The 20,862-nt window shown below is 46.6% G+C and overlaps 1 protein-coding gene across 1 annotated transcript in view; it reads left to right on the forward strand.

Moving 5' to 3' along the window:
• Positions 1-18,776, forward strand: part of CD81 (CD81 molecule) — a 33,149-nt gene extending 14,373 nt beyond the window's left edge. The window contains exons 3-8 of the mRNA XM_053945976.1: positions 7,776-7,873; positions 10,771-10,845; positions 13,514-13,621; positions 14,182-14,277; positions 14,598-14,687; positions 15,371-18,776. Of these exons, the coding sequence (XP_053801951.1) occupies positions 7,776-7,873; positions 10,771-10,845; positions 13,514-13,621; positions 14,182-14,277; positions 14,598-14,687; positions 15,371-15,433 (530 nt within the window). The 3' untranslated portion in view covers positions 15,434-18,776. The remainder of the gene's footprint in view (positions 1-7,775; positions 7,874-10,770; positions 10,846-13,513; positions 13,622-14,181; positions 14,278-14,597; positions 14,688-15,370) is intronic.
• The last annotated feature ends 2,086 nt before the right edge of the window (positions 18,777-20,862 follow it).

The following is a 20,862-nucleotide window of genomic DNA, read 5'->3' on the forward strand; positions in this document are numbered from 1 at the left end:
TAACTTAATTAGCCTTTTAAACTAGTTTAGCTTAATTAGCCTTGTCAGGACTGCCTTGGATGAAAAGCAGTGCTTTCTGGGAGGTTTTCGCTGCAGAGGGAGCTCAGCAGAGCTCCAGTGTATTGCAAAGGTTCTAGAGGTCAGCAGTGCTACAATGGCTGTGGACCCACCATGAGCCATGAGGAGGTCTTGGTTTACCGTTCCCACTCCCATCCTTGTCACCATCCCTCTGGAAATGTTAGGCATCTTCTAGAGATAGTGCCAACTTCCACACATTGTGGAGTTAGACCCAACAGCACATCTTTTGTTAGACTTGTTGTGAAAGGCTAGAGAACAGCCTGGTCTGTATGTTCTGTAATAAACACCAGTCAAAAACCACCTTCAGTCTTGGCATGAAGCACTGCAGGGATCCCTGTGGATGCACACAGCTGGTTCAGGGCTCGTTTCTTCTCTCACCCATTTGTGTTCTACTTTGTCAAGGCCCCCTGTGTTGGGGATTTTCCACCAGACACATGAGCTGTGGTCAGGCTTGCGTACTTGGCAGTGGAAACCAAGGTTTGCATTTGGCCTTCAACCACATCGAGCAAAATGGATTATTTAAAAAATAATATATGTAGATTTTTAAAAATAGAAGTGCATACATTTTTCTGTATTGAAAATAAACTTACAGTTAAGAACAATTTAATTATTTAGTCCCTTAAAGGGAAAAAAAAACAGAAGCTGAGTTTTACTTGTTCTAGATTTTCCTCTAATCACTGTCAGATCAACTCTTTCAATAATACTGGAATTATTTTTAAAATAGTAGTTTTAAGGCAAAACACTTTCATTGTACTTTCCTTTCTGGTTTAAACGATGTATCTGACAGTATAGGGTTGGGGTGTTTTTGTATTCTTATCACAGAATTCAGTTTCTATTAAGAAAGCAACATGTTATTTCATTGCATTTCCATTTAATTGTAATTCATTCTACCTTGATTGTGACCAACCCCTGTGCTTCATTTACTCTCCAGACTAAAACTGGTTATGTCTTTAAAAATACTTTGGACCATCAGGTTATTTTGGGTTCAGATCTGTCCAACTACAACTAATGTAGTTGGTCTTTTCCTTTGTCCCTTCCCATTGGCTTTGCTGCTCTGGACCTGTGCCAGATGTGGCTCCTTGCTCTTCAGAGCTGTTTAAACCTGTAGATTGAACAGTTTGCTTTAGAAAACCTGCACTGTGTTCAAAGCATGCAAAACCTACAAGGAATCCTCCAGTGGGATTTGTGCTTTTTTTGTGGGTGAGATCTCAGAGCACAGAGAAATGCCCAGAAGTGCTCAAGTCTGGGGCAGCAGAGGATGGGCCAGCATATTCCAGCCTGGCTCACTTGTGCTGTGCCACCATTGTCCATCTCCCATGGAGATGGGCCATGGACTTCCTCACAGCTTTTGCAGGTGTGCTGAATTTACAAAACTTGAGTCTCCTTCCAGTGTTTCCTGGGTCAGCAAAGGAGAAGAAACCTGACTATGGCATCTGTGTGGAGTGGATTTGGGTACAATTGTGTGCACACGAGGGCATTCTTTGGGGCTTTCCCCACCACCCCTTTGTGTTTCTGACAGAGGGGTGCTCTTTGCTTCTTCTTGCCTTGTTCTTGCAGATGAGGGCAGTATGTCCAGGCTTTCATTTCCCTGTGAGAGCTCTCCATACTTTGTGACACTGTTGCTCCATCTGGAAGTCATTAGCAGCTACAGAGCAGCAATGTTTTCCTTGGGAAAGGGGGTGGAGAGGAATGGAGGGGTTTCCCACTTGTCATCTTCCAGCAAACCCTCTGTTTTTCCAGCCCCACTCTCTCTCACCCTACTTTGAAGAAAGCACTGCCAGCTCTGCTGGGCCAATTCCACCAGGCAACTGGACAAAAATGTCTGGGAGACCCTGCTTTGCTGGCTGGCTCACACAGCCATCTTTTTCCTGCCCCAACCCTGCCCTGGAGGGACTTTCCACTGTGCCTGTATCTTGCCCCCGAGCTGCCAGGAAGAACATCATGGTCATTTCTTTGGCTGCTGGGAAGGGTGTTCTTCCACAATGGGTGGTGTGGGGTAGGAGGGAGTCTCCCTGCCATTGTCTAATGGTTCCACCCTTCCCTGCGGCAGCAGTGGTGATAAGCCCAGTGAAGTTCAGCATCTCCAGGCCAGAAGCAACAGCAGGGTAGCACTGAAGCCTCCCTCCTTTCATCACAGGCTTGCAAAACTTTTGGCTGTGTAGAGTTTCCCCACAGGAGCCTGTTGGGAGAATAAACGTCTCTCTTTTGTCAGTTCTCAGCTCCTTTTTAAAGCCCATCCCGTGGGGAGGGCAGGCACAGCTTGGAGAGCTGCCTGGCCTTCCCAGGAAGCATGGTGTCATGCTGGGGGGGAGGGGATTTCTTACTTGATTTCTTTTTCGTCTTTTGGAAATACTGCCATGGTGACCTGAAGGCAGTGACTGGCTTCCATTTAACCTAATGAGTTAAGGGTGCTGGGAGAGGATTGAAATGAGGGGAGAATTAGGGTGCTGTCCAGGAATGCCCATGCCTGGAGCTGCACAGTATCTCTGATGGCCATGGTGGAGCATGGGAGGAGAGCTAGCCAGGGCTGGCCTGCTCCCTGCTTGTTTTTGAGGGATGCTCCAGTGCTTGTTCCTTCTTTTGTTTGTTTTTTCATCGTGTCCTTTTTTAAAGACCGTTTATTTCTTCCTGTTTTTTTTTATTTCTCAGCAGGGACAGGAGATGGGTTTTACAACCCTGCAGGCACCAGCTATGCTGCCTTAATTCCAAAGCAAGTACTGACACTGAATACTGCCTTTTTTGCTCCCTTCCCTGCTCCCAGAACTGAGCATTCCTACCTGGCCTTCAGGTAAAGGGTCCTCCATGGAGTCATCATCTGCTTGAGCTGGGAGCTAAGCTGGCCTCTTGGCTGCTTTTTTTTTTCCTCTTTCCCAGCTAGCATCAAACCAAGTGCTCAATAACTATCAGTTTCCCATCTCTGATGTTTCGGGGCTTTCCTAAAGCTTTACAAGATCCCTGCAGCCTAAAGCAGTGCATGCCCTGGTTGTATTGGGGAGAGAGGGATGGTGTTTGGCCCACTGCTGCTGCTTTTCCTGATCATCATGTCCAGATCATGATACTCTTGAGGGAGGTTGTATCATGGTTCCTGTGCTCCTGCTTTGAATTCAGATGAGGAGGTGAAGCTGAGAGTAGTTGGTCTCCTAAAGCTTTCTGCTTGAAGGCTTCATCTCAAAATGAGATGGAGAACTCCAGGCAGTATTGATACCACTCCTCTGACTTCTCCAACTCCCAGATACAGGTCCTAAGGCTCACAGCTTGCTTTGGTGTGTAGCTGGTTATGTGTGGCAGTTGTAGCAATTTTTCTTGCTGCTCTCTTATCAGAGAACCATGCCATAGGGTTAGAAATCACAGTGTAGTGCTGCTTAAAGATGTGGAGGTGCCTTGGTACCATGAACACCTGTACATGATTTGCTCACTACCTGTGGCTGCAGCTCCAGCTGTTCCTCTTATGTACTGCTGCTGAGTGAGGGAGCAGCATGGCTCTGCAGTAGGCACTGCAGACTGCAGTTTATACCTCTCTTATTTTACTTTTTGTTTACAGCAAACAGCGCTGCTTGTTGTAAAACCCCAGAGAAAACTGCAATAAAAATGAGCTGGGAAGTGGCATGTGAAAGGCAGATGGAGCTTTGCTCATGCCAAATTGTGCCAGTTTGGGTGGAGCCCTGATGGAGCAAATAACCATTTTAGTCAAGAGTTCCTCACCCAGGAGAGGATTTAGAGGTTAACCAGCCTCTGATGCTTACACAGAGGAGGGGCAGACTTGTGAGGAGTCTCCTCTGACTTTGAGGAGGATAATTTGCCATTCCAGGCTGGGATGAAAGGTGCCTTGCTCACAGAGACGAAGCCCAAACCCACAGGAGGCATCATCGTCCCTGTGTGCCAGGAATGAAAGCTAAGATGTGTCAGTCTGCTTTCTGGGAAAAGGGCTTGGTCGTTCCAGTCTGCACCGTGATTGCTGTGAAATAGTCCCCCAGCTGCCTGGCACCCAGTCTGAAAGTGGAGAATCCCCCACCAGCCCCATTCCTTGATGGGAAGGATGGGTGTGGGAAAACAAACACCGTTCAAAGCATGTAGCTGGGCACTTGGATTGCCTTCCTTTGCTTTCTCAGCCTTCAGCATGGTATTTCTGTGGCGAAACACCGCTGGCATTCCTTATTGCACATGCTATTTTTGCAGTAAATATTTTGTGCTTGTTTTTAAATAAACTCCGGCGCAGAGTCCTGCTCTGTTGCCTCCTTGGAGAGGCTGTCGTGTTCTGGCCCTCGGTAACAAAAGGCGACTCCATAACAGCCACTTGTTTGTGCCTGGGAATGAAGCTGGCCTTTATTACAAAAACCTTCCAGGGTTTTTTTTGTGGTTTGCCGAGCTCAGGCCAGTCATGGCTGCCCTCTCCCCCGCCTGGCTGCTCATTCCTGCTGCTCCCACCAGTTACATCCGCTGGGCTCCGGTCAGGAAGCTTCATGTGGTGCACATCTTCTTCTCTCCCCTCCTTTCCTTCTTGCTGTTTCCTCACTTGATAGCAGTGCTGGCTCTGATGAGGAGCTGGTGAAGTGAGAGCAGGGAGAGGAGTGGGAAGCTGTGACCTCACTTGACAGTCCAAGGTCTGCACAGCGTGCCTGAGGTGGGAGTTCAGCAGGGCAGAATTGGTTTTGTTTTTTTGAAGCTGCCAGAAATCCCAGAAAGAAGCAAGTACAGAGGTCACTGGAAAACTTCTCTGAAACAGCAAATGTCTGTGTTTCCTCTTTGTCTCCTCCATCAGTTGAGGGTCTCACTGGGCTTTCATTTCCTAGTTTTCAGAGCAAAACTTTCCTGGCCACCAGTGAGTCCTGTGTTTTCCTGATGATCTCAATATCAGAAAAACATCTTTTATAGTGAGAGCAATCATTCACTGGAAAAACCTCCCCAGGGACACAATAGAGTCCCTATCACTGGAGATTTTCAAGGTATAATTGGGCAGAGTTCTGCATAGTCTCTCCTAAGGTTCCTAGTCTCACAAAAGGTTGGACACAGTGATCATTTGAGGTCCCTTCAATCTGGGCTGCCTTGTGACTGTGATCTCCTGGCAATATTTGTTCAGCCCAGAAGGTGCCTTCAGTGTTTATTTTGAAAAAAATTAGAACAAAACCTTCTGTCTGTGGTGACCTGGTTGTTGGGGTCCCAGCATCATGCTGCTTAGTCTTCAAATGTGCTGCATCTGCTTGTTACCCATACACTGGAGTGGTTAGCATGAATAGTGACTAGTCAGATGTGGAAATTGCTTGCCCCTTTGCACAGCTCTGACTTCTCTCTAGTGTCCTAATGGGAGAAGAAGTCAGAAACGGCTGCACTCAGGGATGAGGAAAGTTGATTTTCTGACTTGTGATTAAAACTTGTCAGTTGAACTGCCCAGCGCTTAAAATAGAAAAATCTGCCATGGTTTGGGTTGAAAACCCAAGCCAGCAGCTTCACTGGTACAAGCTGGAGTGGTGAGGGCTGGTTCTTGGGCATTAGCAGCTTCTGGTGATAGCGAGCAGACCATTTTTGGGACACTACTGCTGGTATGTTGTTCTTTGTGAGACAGCAGTTATGCAGTGTCTGACAGCCTCCACCAGTCTCCCTGGGGCTTGGCGGGTGTCCAGCAGACTACCTTCATTGTGCAGGGTTTATTGATGCCTTCCCACCACCTCCAAGCCCTTTGGGGCCCTCTGTCCTGCACACAGCCCAGCCCACTGTTTGCCATGCTGTTTCCCTGCCCAGCTGCTACAGCTGCTCCACCTCATGCTGTCTCCAGCCATTGGGACAAAACCACTTCCTTCCCCTTCAGGCAGGCCTACAGAACTTCATCTGCTTTCTTTCCAAAGAACTCTCCTGGGAGGTTTCTTTTGCTTGTTTTTCCTTTCTTTGCACACCTTCACCTAAGATGTTTCATTCCCACTTGGGGAGCTTTTTTGCCCATAGGGTTTTCATGGTTCCTGGGCTCTGCTGAAAACCCTTCAGACCACCTCAGGAGGTGCAGATTGCACCTCTGGCCCCCGTTGCCACAAGGATGTTGGTGTCTCCGGCCACAGCTCCTGTCAGGTTTTGTGAAGAGGGGCTTCCTGTGGGGTCAGCATGCTCCATTGTGGCACTTCCCCTGCAGCTGGCTTCCTCCCTCCTGCAGTGCCTAAAAATAGATTAAGTGCGGTGCTGCTGAGAAACACCGGAGAGTCCCAGCGCTTGAGCTGCTGGGGCGGCGTTTCCGTCACTGCCGCTCGCCAAGTCAGCCCTTGCATTGGCGCTTGTGCTTTTGGTGAGCTGGTGGGTTTTGTTTCAAAGAGGGAAGAAGCGGGAGCCAAAGTCCAGCCTTTCCCAAGTTTGAAGAATCTGTAAGGGAATGCTAAACAAGTGGAGACCGTTACTGTGTATCTGGTGGTTTAGAGAAGGGTTTACTTGACTTCACTCTACTCTCATTGCATGGCCTTTGGACTTTGCAGTTTAATTATCAGAAGATTGTTTAAAAGCTACAGTGATAAGGAAAACTTTAAACATCACAAGCATGTACAGTTTTAATCTTGAGCTCTGTTTATATGTTAGGGCTGTCCCTAAAGGAGAGCTGACAGTCTGATTAATTACTATAAAACATTTTCACTCATAGCAGAAAACATTTCATTGAAGGGATGTGTCTCCCAACCACTAGTAATATTCACTGTATTGCTGTTACCTCTGGGATACCCCATGTTCTTTTATCCTCATCATGATTATTTTTTTTTCACTGTCCATTAGACATAGTGACTGCAGTTTTACCTGATTTGTAATTTTTGCATGTATCAAATTACTTTTGAATGGAAAATAAGATTCACTTAGAGAGTAGAACTACAATACTTGAGAATATTACTTAACCAAAAATGCACTAAATATAAGGGATACACCAGCAAAAAGCTGTGTCAAGTTTAAATGAGCTGGTAGTGTTTGGCTGAGTAATCACTATGACTTCACTAGTCTCATGGTTGGTGAGACCATGGTGATTACTCACGGCAGCAGACTTGAGCCTTGAGATAAGCTCTTGTTTCCTGAATGAATAAACTTTTATTCCTCTGTTTTCTGAACCACTCCTGATGCCTCATTTCAAGCTTTGAGCTAGTTATGGTGCAAGTTGCCTGTGCAAATTCAATAAGTTAAAATAAAAAAATGTTGTATTCTCTGTGGAAGAACCTATAACAAAAAAAAGCACCAGATTTTAAGTGAGATGCTTAAGCAGTACTTTCCCCTTGGTTTTGTGGTTCATCTGCCTTTTAAATGTTAGCCAGATAAATATTTGTATGATGTTTAATATAAATAAACCATGTGCCTTACTGTTTATTTTACAAGTTATGCTAACTAATAATTTCCGTCTCTGCTTAAACATTTAAAGCACCATGCCAGGATAACTCCATGCTACAGCTGTGAGGATGCTGTAGAGCTCTTGTCATGCCTCCTACATCCTCTGCCTAGTGCTACTCTCAGTGCTTCCTCTCATTTTGGAGGTGATGGAGTTATTAAAGCTCCCGTGTTGGCAGCTTCAAACACTTTGAGACCCAGCTCATGTACGTTGCGTTCTACTATGTCTGCTGCCATCACACCTCCTGAGCCTTAATTCTGCACGCCCATAATTATCCACCTCAGGAGCCAGAATGTCCAGCCAGGCACAAGGGTGGACAGAGCTGTGCAGTAACGTGTCTGCCTCTCACTTTACCTTGCAGGAATCTACATCCTGATTGCAGTCGGAGCTGTCATGATGTTCGTGGGATTCCTGGGATGCTACGGGGCTATTCAGGAGTCTCAGTGTCTTCTGGGAACGGTAGGAGACACAGAGCTTTGGAAGTCACTTGGCACCCTGATTTCCCTGCTGAATGGCATGTGGCTGTGCTTCCCTTGCTCGGGCTTTCCCAACTAGTGGGGCTGGGAGGATGTTTGAGCACGTAGGTGGGAGCTAGGTGACCTCTGCAAGGAGCAAGGCAGTGCTGCATGGCTGAGGGCATCTCTGCCCAGCCTGTGGAGCTCAGCTGAGCTGACAGGCATGCTGCAAAGTCCTTTCTATGCCTGGCTGCAGGGCAGAAGGGGTGAGATCAGCAGGATTCTTAAGAGAGTCTTTCTCTGTTATATGTGAACCCTCACCTTGCAGTTATCCCTCCATGGTCTGGCTGTCTTACCAAGCACCCACTAAACCCTCTTTCTTACCTGGAGTCCCCTACAGCATCCCTTCTCACTCTGTTTGAAGGCTGCCTGTAGCAATTCTAGTTCTTTTAAGGAATCATCTACTATTTTTATCTGTTTGGACAAGGAAACAGCAAAGATTTTCCATAATTTCTTAGTGAGAACATCTAGGTACATCCTGGAAAATCCATTACTGAAGTGTTACAGGTGTCCTTGATGTGAGGCAGCAGCTCAGGATTCCTGGCACAGGATGAGGTTAATTGGATAAATTGTAGCCACACCAAAAGCCTTTACCTTGGGAGCAAGGGAGACCCATTTATTTAAAGCAAGTTCTCACATGTGGTTCAGTTTAAACTTGATGCATAAAAAACAAAACTGGAGTAAAGGTAAAACATAATTTTTACTGAAAGGTAAAACATAATTTTTGGGTGTTTTTTTTTTTATTCGAATGACTTCCCAGCACTTGGCTTCATTAGGCTGGAGGGTTCTTGGTGGTGGTGTAGCAACTCATGGGTGTGGGCTCAGCTGGGACAGAGGGAAAGGGAGCTGCTTTGCCTCACTCTTGCAGATGACTTCACCTCTGATTGCTGCTGGTTCCCAATAATAAGGGGATGCTTTTCCCCAGTGTTGATAAAGCGCTTCTGAACATAGTGGATAGGATGCAGCATTATCCTGGCTGCTGGGAATACAAGGAGCCTGCACGCAAATCTAACAGGTTGTTGGAGCACAGTTTGGCAGCTTTGGATTTTTATTTTGTTTTGTTAATGCAAGTGATTACAGACCCTGAACTACCTCTCACTCCCTCCTGAAGTTAGAGGATTAGAAGGGTAGATGGCACAAGGTACCTGAGGTCCGACAGGGAAACCGGCTGATCTGGCTGAAATTAGCAGCTCTAGCTGCTGTGCATTGCCCGTGTTTGCTCACATCTTGGCTTGCCAAGAAAAGTCTAGAGAGGATGAGGATGCTTTCTGCTGGCCAAGGCTCCCACTGTGTTCCAAGGACATTTCCTTGGGTGTTTTAGGGAAGCAGCCGTGCTCCCCTTTCCACCACCCTATCTGAGGGAGTGACTTTGGGCTTACTGCAAAAGGGAGAAGTACCAGGAAGCTCCATGCTATTAAAATCTTGTGCCAAAGGTGGCATGGAAGCTGAGCAGCAAGAGCTAAGGAAGACAGGAGGGAGCCACTTGGTATGGAACAGGCTCTGCTCCCTGGAAAGGGGCTGGGACACAGCCTGCTGCCTGGCCAGGACCACCACTATGTTCCCATAGCATCAAGCTGCACCTCCTGGTGTTCTGCAGCCAGCTTACAGAAGAGCTGAATCTGCAGGAAGTTGTACCTCCACATCTGGGATAAGCAAACCATCCTTCACTGAAGGGTAACCACTGCAGGAGTGAGCCCTAGTGCTTAACCAGACTTACAGTGGCATTGCACCCGCAGTTTATGGTGGTGTGAGTCATTGGGGGGGATGTGGGACCTAGTCTTACAAAAAATGTTCCTACAAAATTAGGGATAGATGTTCACATAGGAGTTGATTGTTCAGGAATTGGACAAGGATGTTGGAAGTCCTTTCCTGCTGTCAGGTTAATAGTCTTGTTTCCATTTTGCTGATAACCCTTTGCTTTTGCATGTGAGAGCTAGGTCATGGCATCATTCTGGAAACTCCTGTTTCATCTATTGTTGGAGAAAATATCCTGAATGTGTTTTGAACAGAGACTGCTCAGGAGCCAGGGGCTGTTTTCCCACCCTATACTGTAATTTTATGTTTCCTTGATTGCGTTCACCTCTTTTGCTTCTTGACTTTCATGGCAACTTCTCCCACTTTGGGGCTTTTCCCAGAAAGAAGTCACTGAGTGATGTTGTCACAGAGGTGATGTTGGCTGCACATGGATCATGCCTCTCTGCCTTCTCATGTGATGCTGATGTATGAGTTTACAGCTTCCCATTTCCAGTCCAACTGACCAACTATCACAATGTGTTCACGGGATTGGAACAAAAAAGGGAGGATGGCAGGGAGGAATGCTGGAATTGCACAAACAGGGTGGGACTGTGGGGAAAACGTCAGTGTTGGTATTTATGCAAAAAACTGCAGTAGCCTTGCAGGGCTGTGGATGCCAGAGAGCTGGCCATAAATCATAAATCACACCCTGACATCCCCAGCTCCTCAGCAGCTGAAATGTGCTTTTAACCCTGCATTGGCAATTCCAGTCCAGAGCATTTGTGGCAGAGCAGAAACCTTTTCTGGATGGTCCTGCAGGTGCATGAAGTGGAGCGATATATCTTGTGCTACACAGGGCATCTTCATCCTTGCCAGTCCCTTTGTGGGAAAGGTTTTGCTAGTCCCTGCTCAACAATCTGGATGTGGAGTCATATGTGATGACTTACAGGAAAATGTGTTTGAGTTCAGTGCATGTATGAGAGAGAAAATGGTTTGAAGTCAGATGATACCTTGCTCTGATTTGTCAGTGGAAGTGCTGCTCCACACCTCTCCCCACCTAACTGCTGCAGATATGTTAAGGATCGTTCTCTTGATTTGTCTTTGCAGTTCTTCACCTGCCTGGTGATCCTGTTTGCCTGCGAAGTTGCGGCTGGAATTTGGGGTTTTGTCAACAAAGACCAAGTAAGGCTCTAAAACCTGTGTTTGTGGGACTGGGAGGCTGGGGCAGAATGGCAGCAGATCACAGCATGAGCTGTTTTGCTCACAAACTGCTCCCAGACTGAGTAATGGGGGCTTGGATTAGCGGTGTGACCTGGGCAGGCCACCTCACTCCTCTTGGCTGGGCTGATGAACTTTAAATGTGAGCACTTGTGGTAGCAGCTGCCCTTAGGGTATGTAGTGCGGTGTCTCGAATAAAAATAGCCTGTCTCACTTGGGTCTTCTCCTTGCTGCCACGCTGTCAGTCACAGAGGGAGTCGATTTGGGCATGAAATTGTGAAGGAAAGCCATCTGCACGTCTGTCCTCGGTGCCAGGGAACGAGGACCAAACCCAGCCGGGTGGTGCCAAAGGGCAGGAATGCTGTTCAGGGAGAGCCTGCATTAACGGGATTGCTTGGTGCTTCCTGCTCTTCTCCAGTGTCATAGAACCTGCTTCAGGTCATTTGTCTGCCAGTGCTGGGCTTGCTGTGATCCATATGCTGTGCACTCATGAGGGGTCCAAGTCCTGTATCTGTCCCTGCTAGGCACCCTGCTAGGGACTGCTCAGATAAGGTTTCCTGGCTGGAGGAGCTGAACTGAAGGGTAGAACTGGAAATTACAGCTTTTCACCTTCTGTTTCTGCTCACCTTCCCTTTGCTATGGTCACATGTGCTCACACACACACCAGTTTGGCCTCGAAATGCAGAACTGCCTGTGTATGGGAACCATGGCTATGCTGCACCAAGCAGCAGCCTGGGTGCTCATCACTGGGGCCTCAGGGGTTTGGAGGAGAGAAGGGGACTGCTTGTGCTAAAAGCCAAGGTTAGACTCTCTGTCAGAGTAGGAAATGTGTTTACTTTCCTAAGAGACCTTAGCCAGCTGTGTAAGTAGGTGCTGGCCTGCTCAGCTTTCTCATTCTTGTCAGCAATGGCTCGCAGGCTTGGCACGAATTGGAACACCCTTGTAGTCATTCAGGAGAGAGCACGACTTCACTGGAGTAAGCTCTTCTGTAGCTAAACACTATTATGCAGGCACAGTGCTGTTTCCTAGCAATTTTAGTGAAATAATTAACCTCTGCAGAGGGGCTGTGCCGCCTGCAGATGTTAGTTTGTGAATCCTGAAGAGTCTAAGATGTGCCACTGCAACCGACAGCAAAAAAAAGTGAAGGCTGAGTAAGGAGAGACCCCACGGCTGTTGTGTCCCATCCTGGGGAGAAAGAGCTTGGCCACTAGAGCATAAAGCTGAGAAATGTAGGATTTCCCAATACAGAAGTGATTACCTCAGTCCCTAAAATTAATTTTGCAGTTTAAAATGAAGGGTGGCAGTCTGTTTGCATCAGCTAGTTTTGCAGCCTTGATGATGAATGGGCTATTTTGAAGTCCCTGCTCACAAGGCAGGCTTGTTTCTCCCTGCCTTGGTTGGGAGCAGTGCAGGCTGGGAGGGAAGCACTGGATGATCCCAGCCACCGAGAGATGTTTCCAGAAGGGATACTTCCTCTCAAAGCTGAAGGCAGTCTTTCCCTCAGCTTGCCTTCTGGGAGATGCTGTAAATTCAGAATGGGGAGGCAATAAATAGGATTTAATTTTTTTTTTTTTTTAATGTACCAGAATGAAATGGTTTGGTTGGAGAATATCATCCTCCAAAGCAAGCTTTTTTGAGTAGTGATGAAAGAGTTCTGGGATAATTGATTGAAATTGTGCATCATCTTGCTGCAGTTTCTTTTTTCATATGCTAATCCAGTCTGTGCTGCCAAGAGCAGATGTTCCAGAAAGCATTTTCCCTTTCTTGCTTTTATGTTTTTCTTTTGCTTCTCTTGCATGGCCTTCTTTCATCACTCTCTCTCAAATTATTGAAAGGTGTTAGAGGAGAATTCACAAGGCCAGTTTCCCTAAAAGTTAGGAGATTTTTGCACTGTGGAGCAGGCCCTCATGGGTGGTTGCAATTCACTACCCACGCGGCAGGGTTAGAGTCTGGATAAGGTGTCTCACATAACCACTTATAGGACAGCGATGTCCATAGGGACTCAGCCATGGTTTTAAATCCATCTAAATGTACCTAAGCTTCCTGACCCAAATGAGCTGTTTCACCAGGCTTTAGTGTGCAATCTCTCCCAAATTCCTGCCATCCCCTCTGAGCCACTCAGTAAGCCAGGGTGCCCATATTTACAGACAGCCTTGCCCCTGTGCACCCCACCTCCTCCTGAGCCTGTCCAGACTCTGCAGCCTCTGTGGGAAATATGTTGCCTGCCTGCTTTGTCTATGTGTGGTTCAAAAAGAGCCGTTTCTGCCTTCCTGAGACCAGTAGCACATCCACGTGGGCTGAAGGCTGTCTCAACTTGTGGCTCATCCTCCAGGCCTTGGCTGTCTTTATCTCCTAGACAGAGCCTGTGGACCCCTTGGATAGTGTTGTCTGAAATCTGCTGGCTGGTGGATGGGGTTCTTAGTATTTGTGACAGCTGGAGGGGCTGGGAGCCCTATGAAGGACAGGCCTTTTTTCATGCGCAAACAAATGGAGTCCAAATGCATTTAAAAACTGCTGATCTTACTCCAAGTACCATTAGAGGGAACCTGTCCTTCAGGCACATCTGCTGGATAGGTTTTCTCTTCCTCCTCCTCCTCTGGCTGAAAAAGAGTTTTTTCTGTGTCTTTCCTAGATAGCCAAAGATGTGAAGCAGTTCTACGACCAAGCACTTCAACAAGCGCTCATGGGAGAGTCAGATGCAAACAACGCCAAAGCTGTAGTGAAGACCTTCCATGAAACGGTAAGATGGTGGCGATTGCGCTGGAGAATTAATAATGGAGGTCAGGAAAATGGGTGGGAAAAGCAGTCTAAAGTGGATGATACTACGTGCAGGTCTTAGCCTAATCAAGTTTGTTGTTGTTACATTTTAAGAAGCAGAGTTGTGGCCTCTTCAGTATTCTCTCCATCACATGGTGCTGGGAAGTCTGGACCAAACTCTGATTAAGTTGCCTTTCATTTACCTCAGCACCCCTGATTTAAGTAAAATTAAATGGAAGAAGAATGTAGTTCTGAGGAATTAATCCTGATACTTGGTCCATTCAGCAGGAAACAAAATCCCTGGAGATTTCCCTCCAGCAAATCTATGCCAGATCTGTCTGGAACTATTGTAGGAGGCAGCTGCATTGCATGGAAAGAAAAAAATAGGTTTGGTGACTTATTCCCCACCCTTGTTTCCCCCTCCAAGATGCCTCCTCAATCTTCAATGAGTTCAAGAATGTGTAATGGTGGGGATAGCATTGCATAAGTGTTTGCTGTCTGCTAATGTTGGCTCTCCATTGTTTTTTTCTTCTCCCCATGTAGCTGGATTGTTGTGGTTCCGATATTATGACATCGACTTTCACTCCTCTGTGGAGGGACGACCTCTGCCAAAAGGACTCCCTGAAAAGCTATTTTGAGGTAGGCACAGTTGCTCTTCAATCAGCACAGCTGCTTCAGGAAACCTTGGCTGCCAAGGAAATTTTGGGATTTATTGGGAAATAGATAAAGGATAGAGATTTCATTTATTTGGGGATGGTGTAGAAGGATGTTAAAGGTTCCCATTTGGTTCTTCCTTTGCTGTTCCTGCTTGAGGGCTCTGTCAGGTGCAGAGGGGTGAAGTCTGGCTGGAAGTCCTGGGGCCAGGACCTGGGCCAGGGGGAAGCTGACCTACCTTTCTCAGTGCTGGGGGTGGGTGAGGGGAAAGCAAGCTGTCTGACTGGTGTGCTTCTCTGCCTCAGAACACAAACTGCCACAAAAAAATCGATGAGCTCTTCTCTGGGAAGCTCTACCTGATCGGTATCGCTGCTGTTGTGGTTGCTGTGATCATGGTAAGTGTGATAGCCTGGTGGGACAGGGAAAAGACACCTCGGGGCACCCCGGTCCTCTTCCAGCTGGGCTGGATCAATCCCTCTCCTCTGGATGCCACTGCAACTCCACAGCACCAGCCCTATGCACCAGAGAGCCCTGGAACATGACGAGACCAAGGGCTTTGTTATCCCTCTGCAGAGTTGGGATGTTAGGGGAGGCACCTGGCAAGCTCAGTAGAGCAGGAGCACCTGCAAGCCCAGCCGAAAGGGCAGAGCACCACTGAAACCTCCTCCAAAACTACTTGTTCTACAGGCTGCCATGTTTTGTTGCTGGGATCTGCAGCGAGAAGGGATTTGCTTCCTTTGCTCCTTCGGGTTTGCTCCCTAGTGAGGCTTGGGTACTGTGGAGATGTAACATGGCAGCTGTGCAAAGGCTGGGCTGTAGTGCTGGAGGGATCTCAAGGCATTTGCTGTGTAGCTGGCAGCCAGAAAGCTTGTCAGGTACCACCACTGCTGCCAGTGAGAGACGGGAGGACAGCACCTTATCTCAAATTGGCCAACTCCATATGAAAACAGCAACAAAGATGTTGCATCCCTCCCTTACCTCTGGCATGAGAGTGTTAATGTGGAGTGGGGAACTTGGGATGGGGGAGCTCTTGCATCGTACTGGTTGTTGCCTCAGTGGTGCCCCTGTCTCTCAACAGATCTTTGAGATGATCCTGAGCATGGTGCTGTGCTGTGGCATAAGGAACAGCTCTATCTACTGAGCCGTGAGAGCCAGGCAGGGGAAGGGGGGATCAGGGCGGACGGCGCTAGAGGGGACCCCAAGTGCCACCGAGTGACCAGGAGACATTTCAACAACAGACAAAGAAAATTATGTATATAAATGCTTCCAATATTACCATACAGTACTTATCATTTTTATTTTGAAGTACTTTTTTTTTTTTTTTAATAAATAAAACTTTCCCGTATCTTTGTGGCTGAGTTAGTTACATGTCAGTTTGGTGTGATGGGAAAGCTGCTGTAGCAGGAGATCAAGTCCTTCCTCCCCCTTCCCCACCCCCAGTAACTCAGAAATAACATTGGTGGAAGATGTGCGGAGGAGAAGGGTGCAGCCTGGTCTCAGAAAACTTTGCCTTGGTTTTACCAACTTTTTTAATTGGATGCTGAAGCAGAATTCGGTATTTTTGTTAATTTATACTCATCTTTTCCAACCATCACCCCAGCTCCGTGATGTTTCCAAGCTGTCCATAGGGAAGCCTGGGAGACTGTCCAAAGCCTGGGAGAGAGGAGGGGAAAGGATACAGCCTCCATCACCCGGGTGCAATGTATCCCAGGGGAAACACAGGCATTGTTCCTCTCCAGCCTGTTTCCATTGGTAGGTCAGTCCTTAACAGAAGTCATGCTGAAACTTTTTTACTCTCTAATGAGTAAAAATGTTTTTTGGTTTTGTGATTTTTTTTTTTCCCTTGGGGCTATAATTTTATAAATTGGCCCAGTTCCATTGACTCATTGCATTAAAAGGTCAGTGGCTAGAGGTGAATTTTAGTCCCAGTTTTTCAAATATAACAAACTGAAAATTAAATTACTTTTTTTATGTTCTTCAGTGTTTCATTATAGACATATGTTTCAAGGAGAATCTAGTTCTCTACCAAATTTCCACTGTTAAGCTAATGCTCACATAGAAATTATATTGGAAAAAGAAGAAAACATAAAATAAGGTCCTTGACTTTAGAAATCCTGCTTTTATGTACTGCAGGATGATGCTTGGGTGTTCCCAACCATATGTGTACATGCTTAAAATTTCATCTTTGCATCACTCTCTTGTTCAGTGAAATCATTCTTAATTATAGCATATTGTCACACACTTAATATTGCTGAGAAATTGTCAAAATCTGATTATGAAATAAAAAGGTTATTTTTAAGACCTTCCAGTTATATTAACAGCTGATCAGTTTATAAAATCAAGGTAATTTAGCACGTTAGATCGCACCAGTTGAAACACATTCTTGTGATCTGGTAACTTTGGTTATCACTTTGATGTCTGTGGCTTCTTTTATATGCCACTCTGTCACCATGTAGATAGAGGGGGAGAGTGACCCAGGAGCTATGTAATAAAAAGATGATCTAAAAAGATCACTAAAAAGATGATTATATGTATAGTTCTACAGATATATATTTTTAAGCAAAGCCTTTTCCTTAGCCGTACAGGCACTTGAGCTGGAAATTATAGTATCTGAGCTCTTTTACCACCTTGAAGCAGGTAAGGGGAGGAGTTTAAATTAGTGATCACTTTTCCCACTTCAGGAGTATTTCTGTTTCTTAAAGTATTTATCCCCCTTTGTCACAACAGAGAACTTCAGATCTGATAGGGAGGGAGGTCTGTGATCATCAGTCATTTTCAAACTAATACCTTGTCCACTGCATGTAGCTGTCATAGCTGTTGCCATTACAGGATAGAAGACTCCTGCACTGGGGCAAATTGATCCATTCAGAAGTTTTTCTTCCGTTCTACTCCCCCCTTTCCTCTTCCTGCCTTTTAGTATATAGGGCCTTTAAAAAGTATATAGGTAAATATATATAGATATATATATCAAGTTGTGCTGGGTAAAGAGGAGGAAGTGCTTCAACAGATCTTCATATTGAGGGGTTGGACAAGAAAAGATTCAGCCTTAGAAATAGCCTTAAAGCAACACTGCCCTGAATGTCCATGTTGTGCACATTGAGAATGAGATGAGGTTTTGCAGTCGGTAACCCCTTCCCCTGCTCCCCAGCATAGCTCCTCCAGGTCATCTACTCTGTTATGTGGCCATATGTATATTCATCATCGAAGCATGTGTGTTTACATCTATGTGCATCAGGATTGTCAGCATACAGAATGGATGTGTAACTTGCCACCTTTTCTGTTGACTGTTGGTAAATGTGTATAAATATGCCATTAAGCATTTCAATTCTGTTTTCCTTATACCGTATTTTTGATATTGTTCAGTATTCAGTTGATGCTGTGTACATACCTGGAGCTCTGTTTGAAGACAGACTGGGTCTCGATGCAGGTCAAGTGTGTCCTCAGACACTGTGCTTTAAGGGTTTGAGTTGTCCCAGGCAGGAGTAATTGGGAGAAAGTGGTACTTAGAGAGGGAATCTGAGAGCTGTGAGAGGAGGAAGAGCGGCAGAATCTGAGAGTTTGCTCAGATTGTGTCCCACAGGGGGTACAATTCACCCTCTGGCTCATTTCAGAGGTGGCTTGCCATTGTGGAGAGTTCCAGAGGCAGCTTCCTGGGCCATCTCCTGTTTCTGTGGCTGCTGCAGGAAAGGTGCTCAAGGAGGGGAGCAGCTAGAGAAGGGTCGTGGGAGCAAGGACACAAGGATGCTTGCAGAGAAGACAATGCTTTCTTTAGTTACCAGGTGAGTCCCCACACTCAGCTGGAGGTCCTCAGCTGGAGGAGTCAGCCCTGGAAGAACAGGGACAGAGAGGAATCATCATGCTTAAGAACAGTGAAGTAGTTGAGAAACCCTCTCTGAAAAAAACTACCCACTTGGGTCTCCTGTGAAGCTGGACCTGAGTTAACACGAACTAGAAAGGGAGCTGTGAAGGGCTGAGGGGACTCACCCCATTGCAAGCCCTCAAGATCCAAAAGCCACTGGGCTCTTCTGCCAGTTGGTCAATCCCAAAGCTGGCTGAGATGAGGGGGGAAAACCCACAGGGCAGGACCCCTGCTCTGCCCCAGCGCCTCTCCTGCATACCTGTGCCTTTGTGTGTGCAACATGGCATTCTGTAGTGCTCCTCTCCATAGCCCTAGGGAAGAAAAGGATGGAATTGCAGGCTGTAAATGCAAATCCCTCCCTCTCCATGGAAGCATCCCTCCTGGAGCTAGTGACAGCTGAGAAAATGGCTGTGAGCTGAGGTGGGGATGAGGAGTGTCAACTGTCCAGGTCTGAGTTCAAAGACCACATCAAAAGGTCAAACAGAGCCGCTGACAGCTTAACTGAATGCTTGGGATTTTTTCATACTGTGGAGCATGCCACAAAGCAGTGTGTTTAACTTCTTTCTGCCTTTTTTTTTTAAGAAATGAAACAAAAATCAATTTAATAAACATTTCTCATAGTGTGCATAGTGTGATGAACTTCTGCAATTTTACAACCAGTTAACCTTAACACCAGGATGCTTTGTGAACCAGGCTTTGACAGCATTGGATTTTACAGCCTCTGGGAGGGGGGACTGCAGGCTGGCTGAGTATGCATCTGAACTGGTGCTAAGGGAAGGCAAAAGGGTTGCTTGCCTGAAGTGGTGGCTGCTGCAGTTGTGCCCCTCCCCAAGTGAAGGAGGGTACAGCTGTAGGGAAACTGATGTGGATTGCAAAAAGAGTGTGCTGAAATTCAGCATGGGGTGGAGGGGGGCATGGTGGTAGTCCTGCACACACTTGAGGGGTTCCTCCAAAAGCAACCAAAAATGGCCCATCTGGATGGGGACTGGGTTGGTCTGCCTTCTGTGGATGGTCTGGTGATGCCACTGCTGCTGCTCCCACCTGCCTCTCTGCACCATCAGGGGAAAGCCTGGCTGAGAGCGAGGTGGGAGGCCAGGTGCTGTGATCCCTCAGTTGTCTCTCTTCCTTTGTCCTGTCCTGGACTTTGCACTGTGTGTGAAGCAGGAATGTCCTGCAGTGGCTGCCAGCAATCACCTGTGCTGATACAGAGAGGGAGAGGGTGCGGGGTGACAGAGGGCAAGGAGAGAACACGATGTTGAGCTGCTGCAAAGAAAGGCAAGCCCTGCTCCCAGCGGCTGTGCCTGTGCTGTGAGATCATGCCCATCTGTTGTTCTTTCACTTGCTTACCTGAATATTAATGGAGTCGGACATAATGACTTCTGGAAAGGAAAAAAAAAAGTGATATTTAAAAACATAATCAAAAAAAAAAAGAAAGCAATTCCCCCTTGTTAGTGGATTTTTAATGATGTGTTGTCAGATCTTGTTTCTGTCCATCATGTACTGATTCCTGCCACGTCTTCCAAGGGAACAGGCATGTCTCATTCTTGTATTCAAGCAAAATTTGGGCTGCAGGGAAGACTATCCTCAGCTGACCCTCTAGGTGGTTTCCCATTAATGTGATGTTCTTTGCTTCATGCCTTAAAACGTTTGGATTGTGACACTACATTGTTGCTCCAGATGGGGATAAAATTAATCCAGCCTCTGGAGCTAGGATTAAGCTGATGTGAGTCACTGTCAGACACAGGCTGGTGTTCGAGGGGGAGAGACAATAGTGGAGACTAACTGGCAAAGCACAGCATGTATTTGGCATTCAGGGTGTGTGCCTTGGGACCTCAGCCTGGAATTATAGCTGGGATCTTAAACCTTCCCCAGCTAAATGGGGAAGGTCCACTTTGTTTGCACTTCAGTCCCCTTTATTTGCACTTCAGGTGTCAGTACAAGCATTGATGTGCTTGAAGCGGATGAGCTGAATGTGATATTAGGAGAGGACTGGGTAAAACAGGCCCCCTTAAGGTTGTGTGGAGATACAGGTTATCTGTGGAAAACAGCACTCCTGCCATGTCAGAGCATGTGAGGCCACGGGTATAACCGAGGGGAAGGGTGGATGCAGTGCTTGCAGCTTGTTTGTGCTCATATTGCACAGACAACCCAGGCTTACACTTCTCTTTTAACATTTCTCTCCAGAGGTCTGAAGGACCTGGAAAGTCACTGGAGACCTTACTGTGGAATTCCGCTGCCTAGGAATGTGACTGTGGAATTTTTTTTTTTTTTTTTTTCCTTGTGAAACAAGATTTTTCAGGAATTAAAAATACAAACATGAATTTTTCTAAACTAGACCATGCCAGGATTTTTTCCAGTGGAAATTATTTTCCTCCTCCCTCCCAAACTGGTTTATTTTTTTCTTTTTAAAACCTCCTAGTGTTTCTAATGAGAGGTTTTTTGCTTTGGCAAGCTCTGTTTCGTAAGCTTCTTCTGGGCTGTTCGTTTTCTAATAGCAATGAGCCCAATTGTCTCATACTAAGACAGCTGTGATTAACATGCATAAATTGCTTATGCCTTTTCCTAATCAGAGGTTGCCGAAGCTGTAACCAAGAGTTGCAATATTCTCTCAGGAGGGAAAAAATCCAGCCAGCTCTCCCATGGCAGAGCTGTTGACGGTGGAGGTTTTTGCAGAGGAAAGCGCCCTCACTGCTGCATGTGGCCGCACCCTC

The sequence above is a fragment of the Vidua chalybeata genome, chromosome 6, assembly GCF_026979565.1.
Source record: "Vidua chalybeata isolate OUT-0048 chromosome 6, bVidCha1 merged haplotype, whole genome shotgun sequence".
In the NCBI taxonomy this organism is placed as follows: domain Eukaryota; kingdom Metazoa; phylum Chordata; class Aves; order Passeriformes; family Viduidae; genus Vidua; species Vidua chalybeata.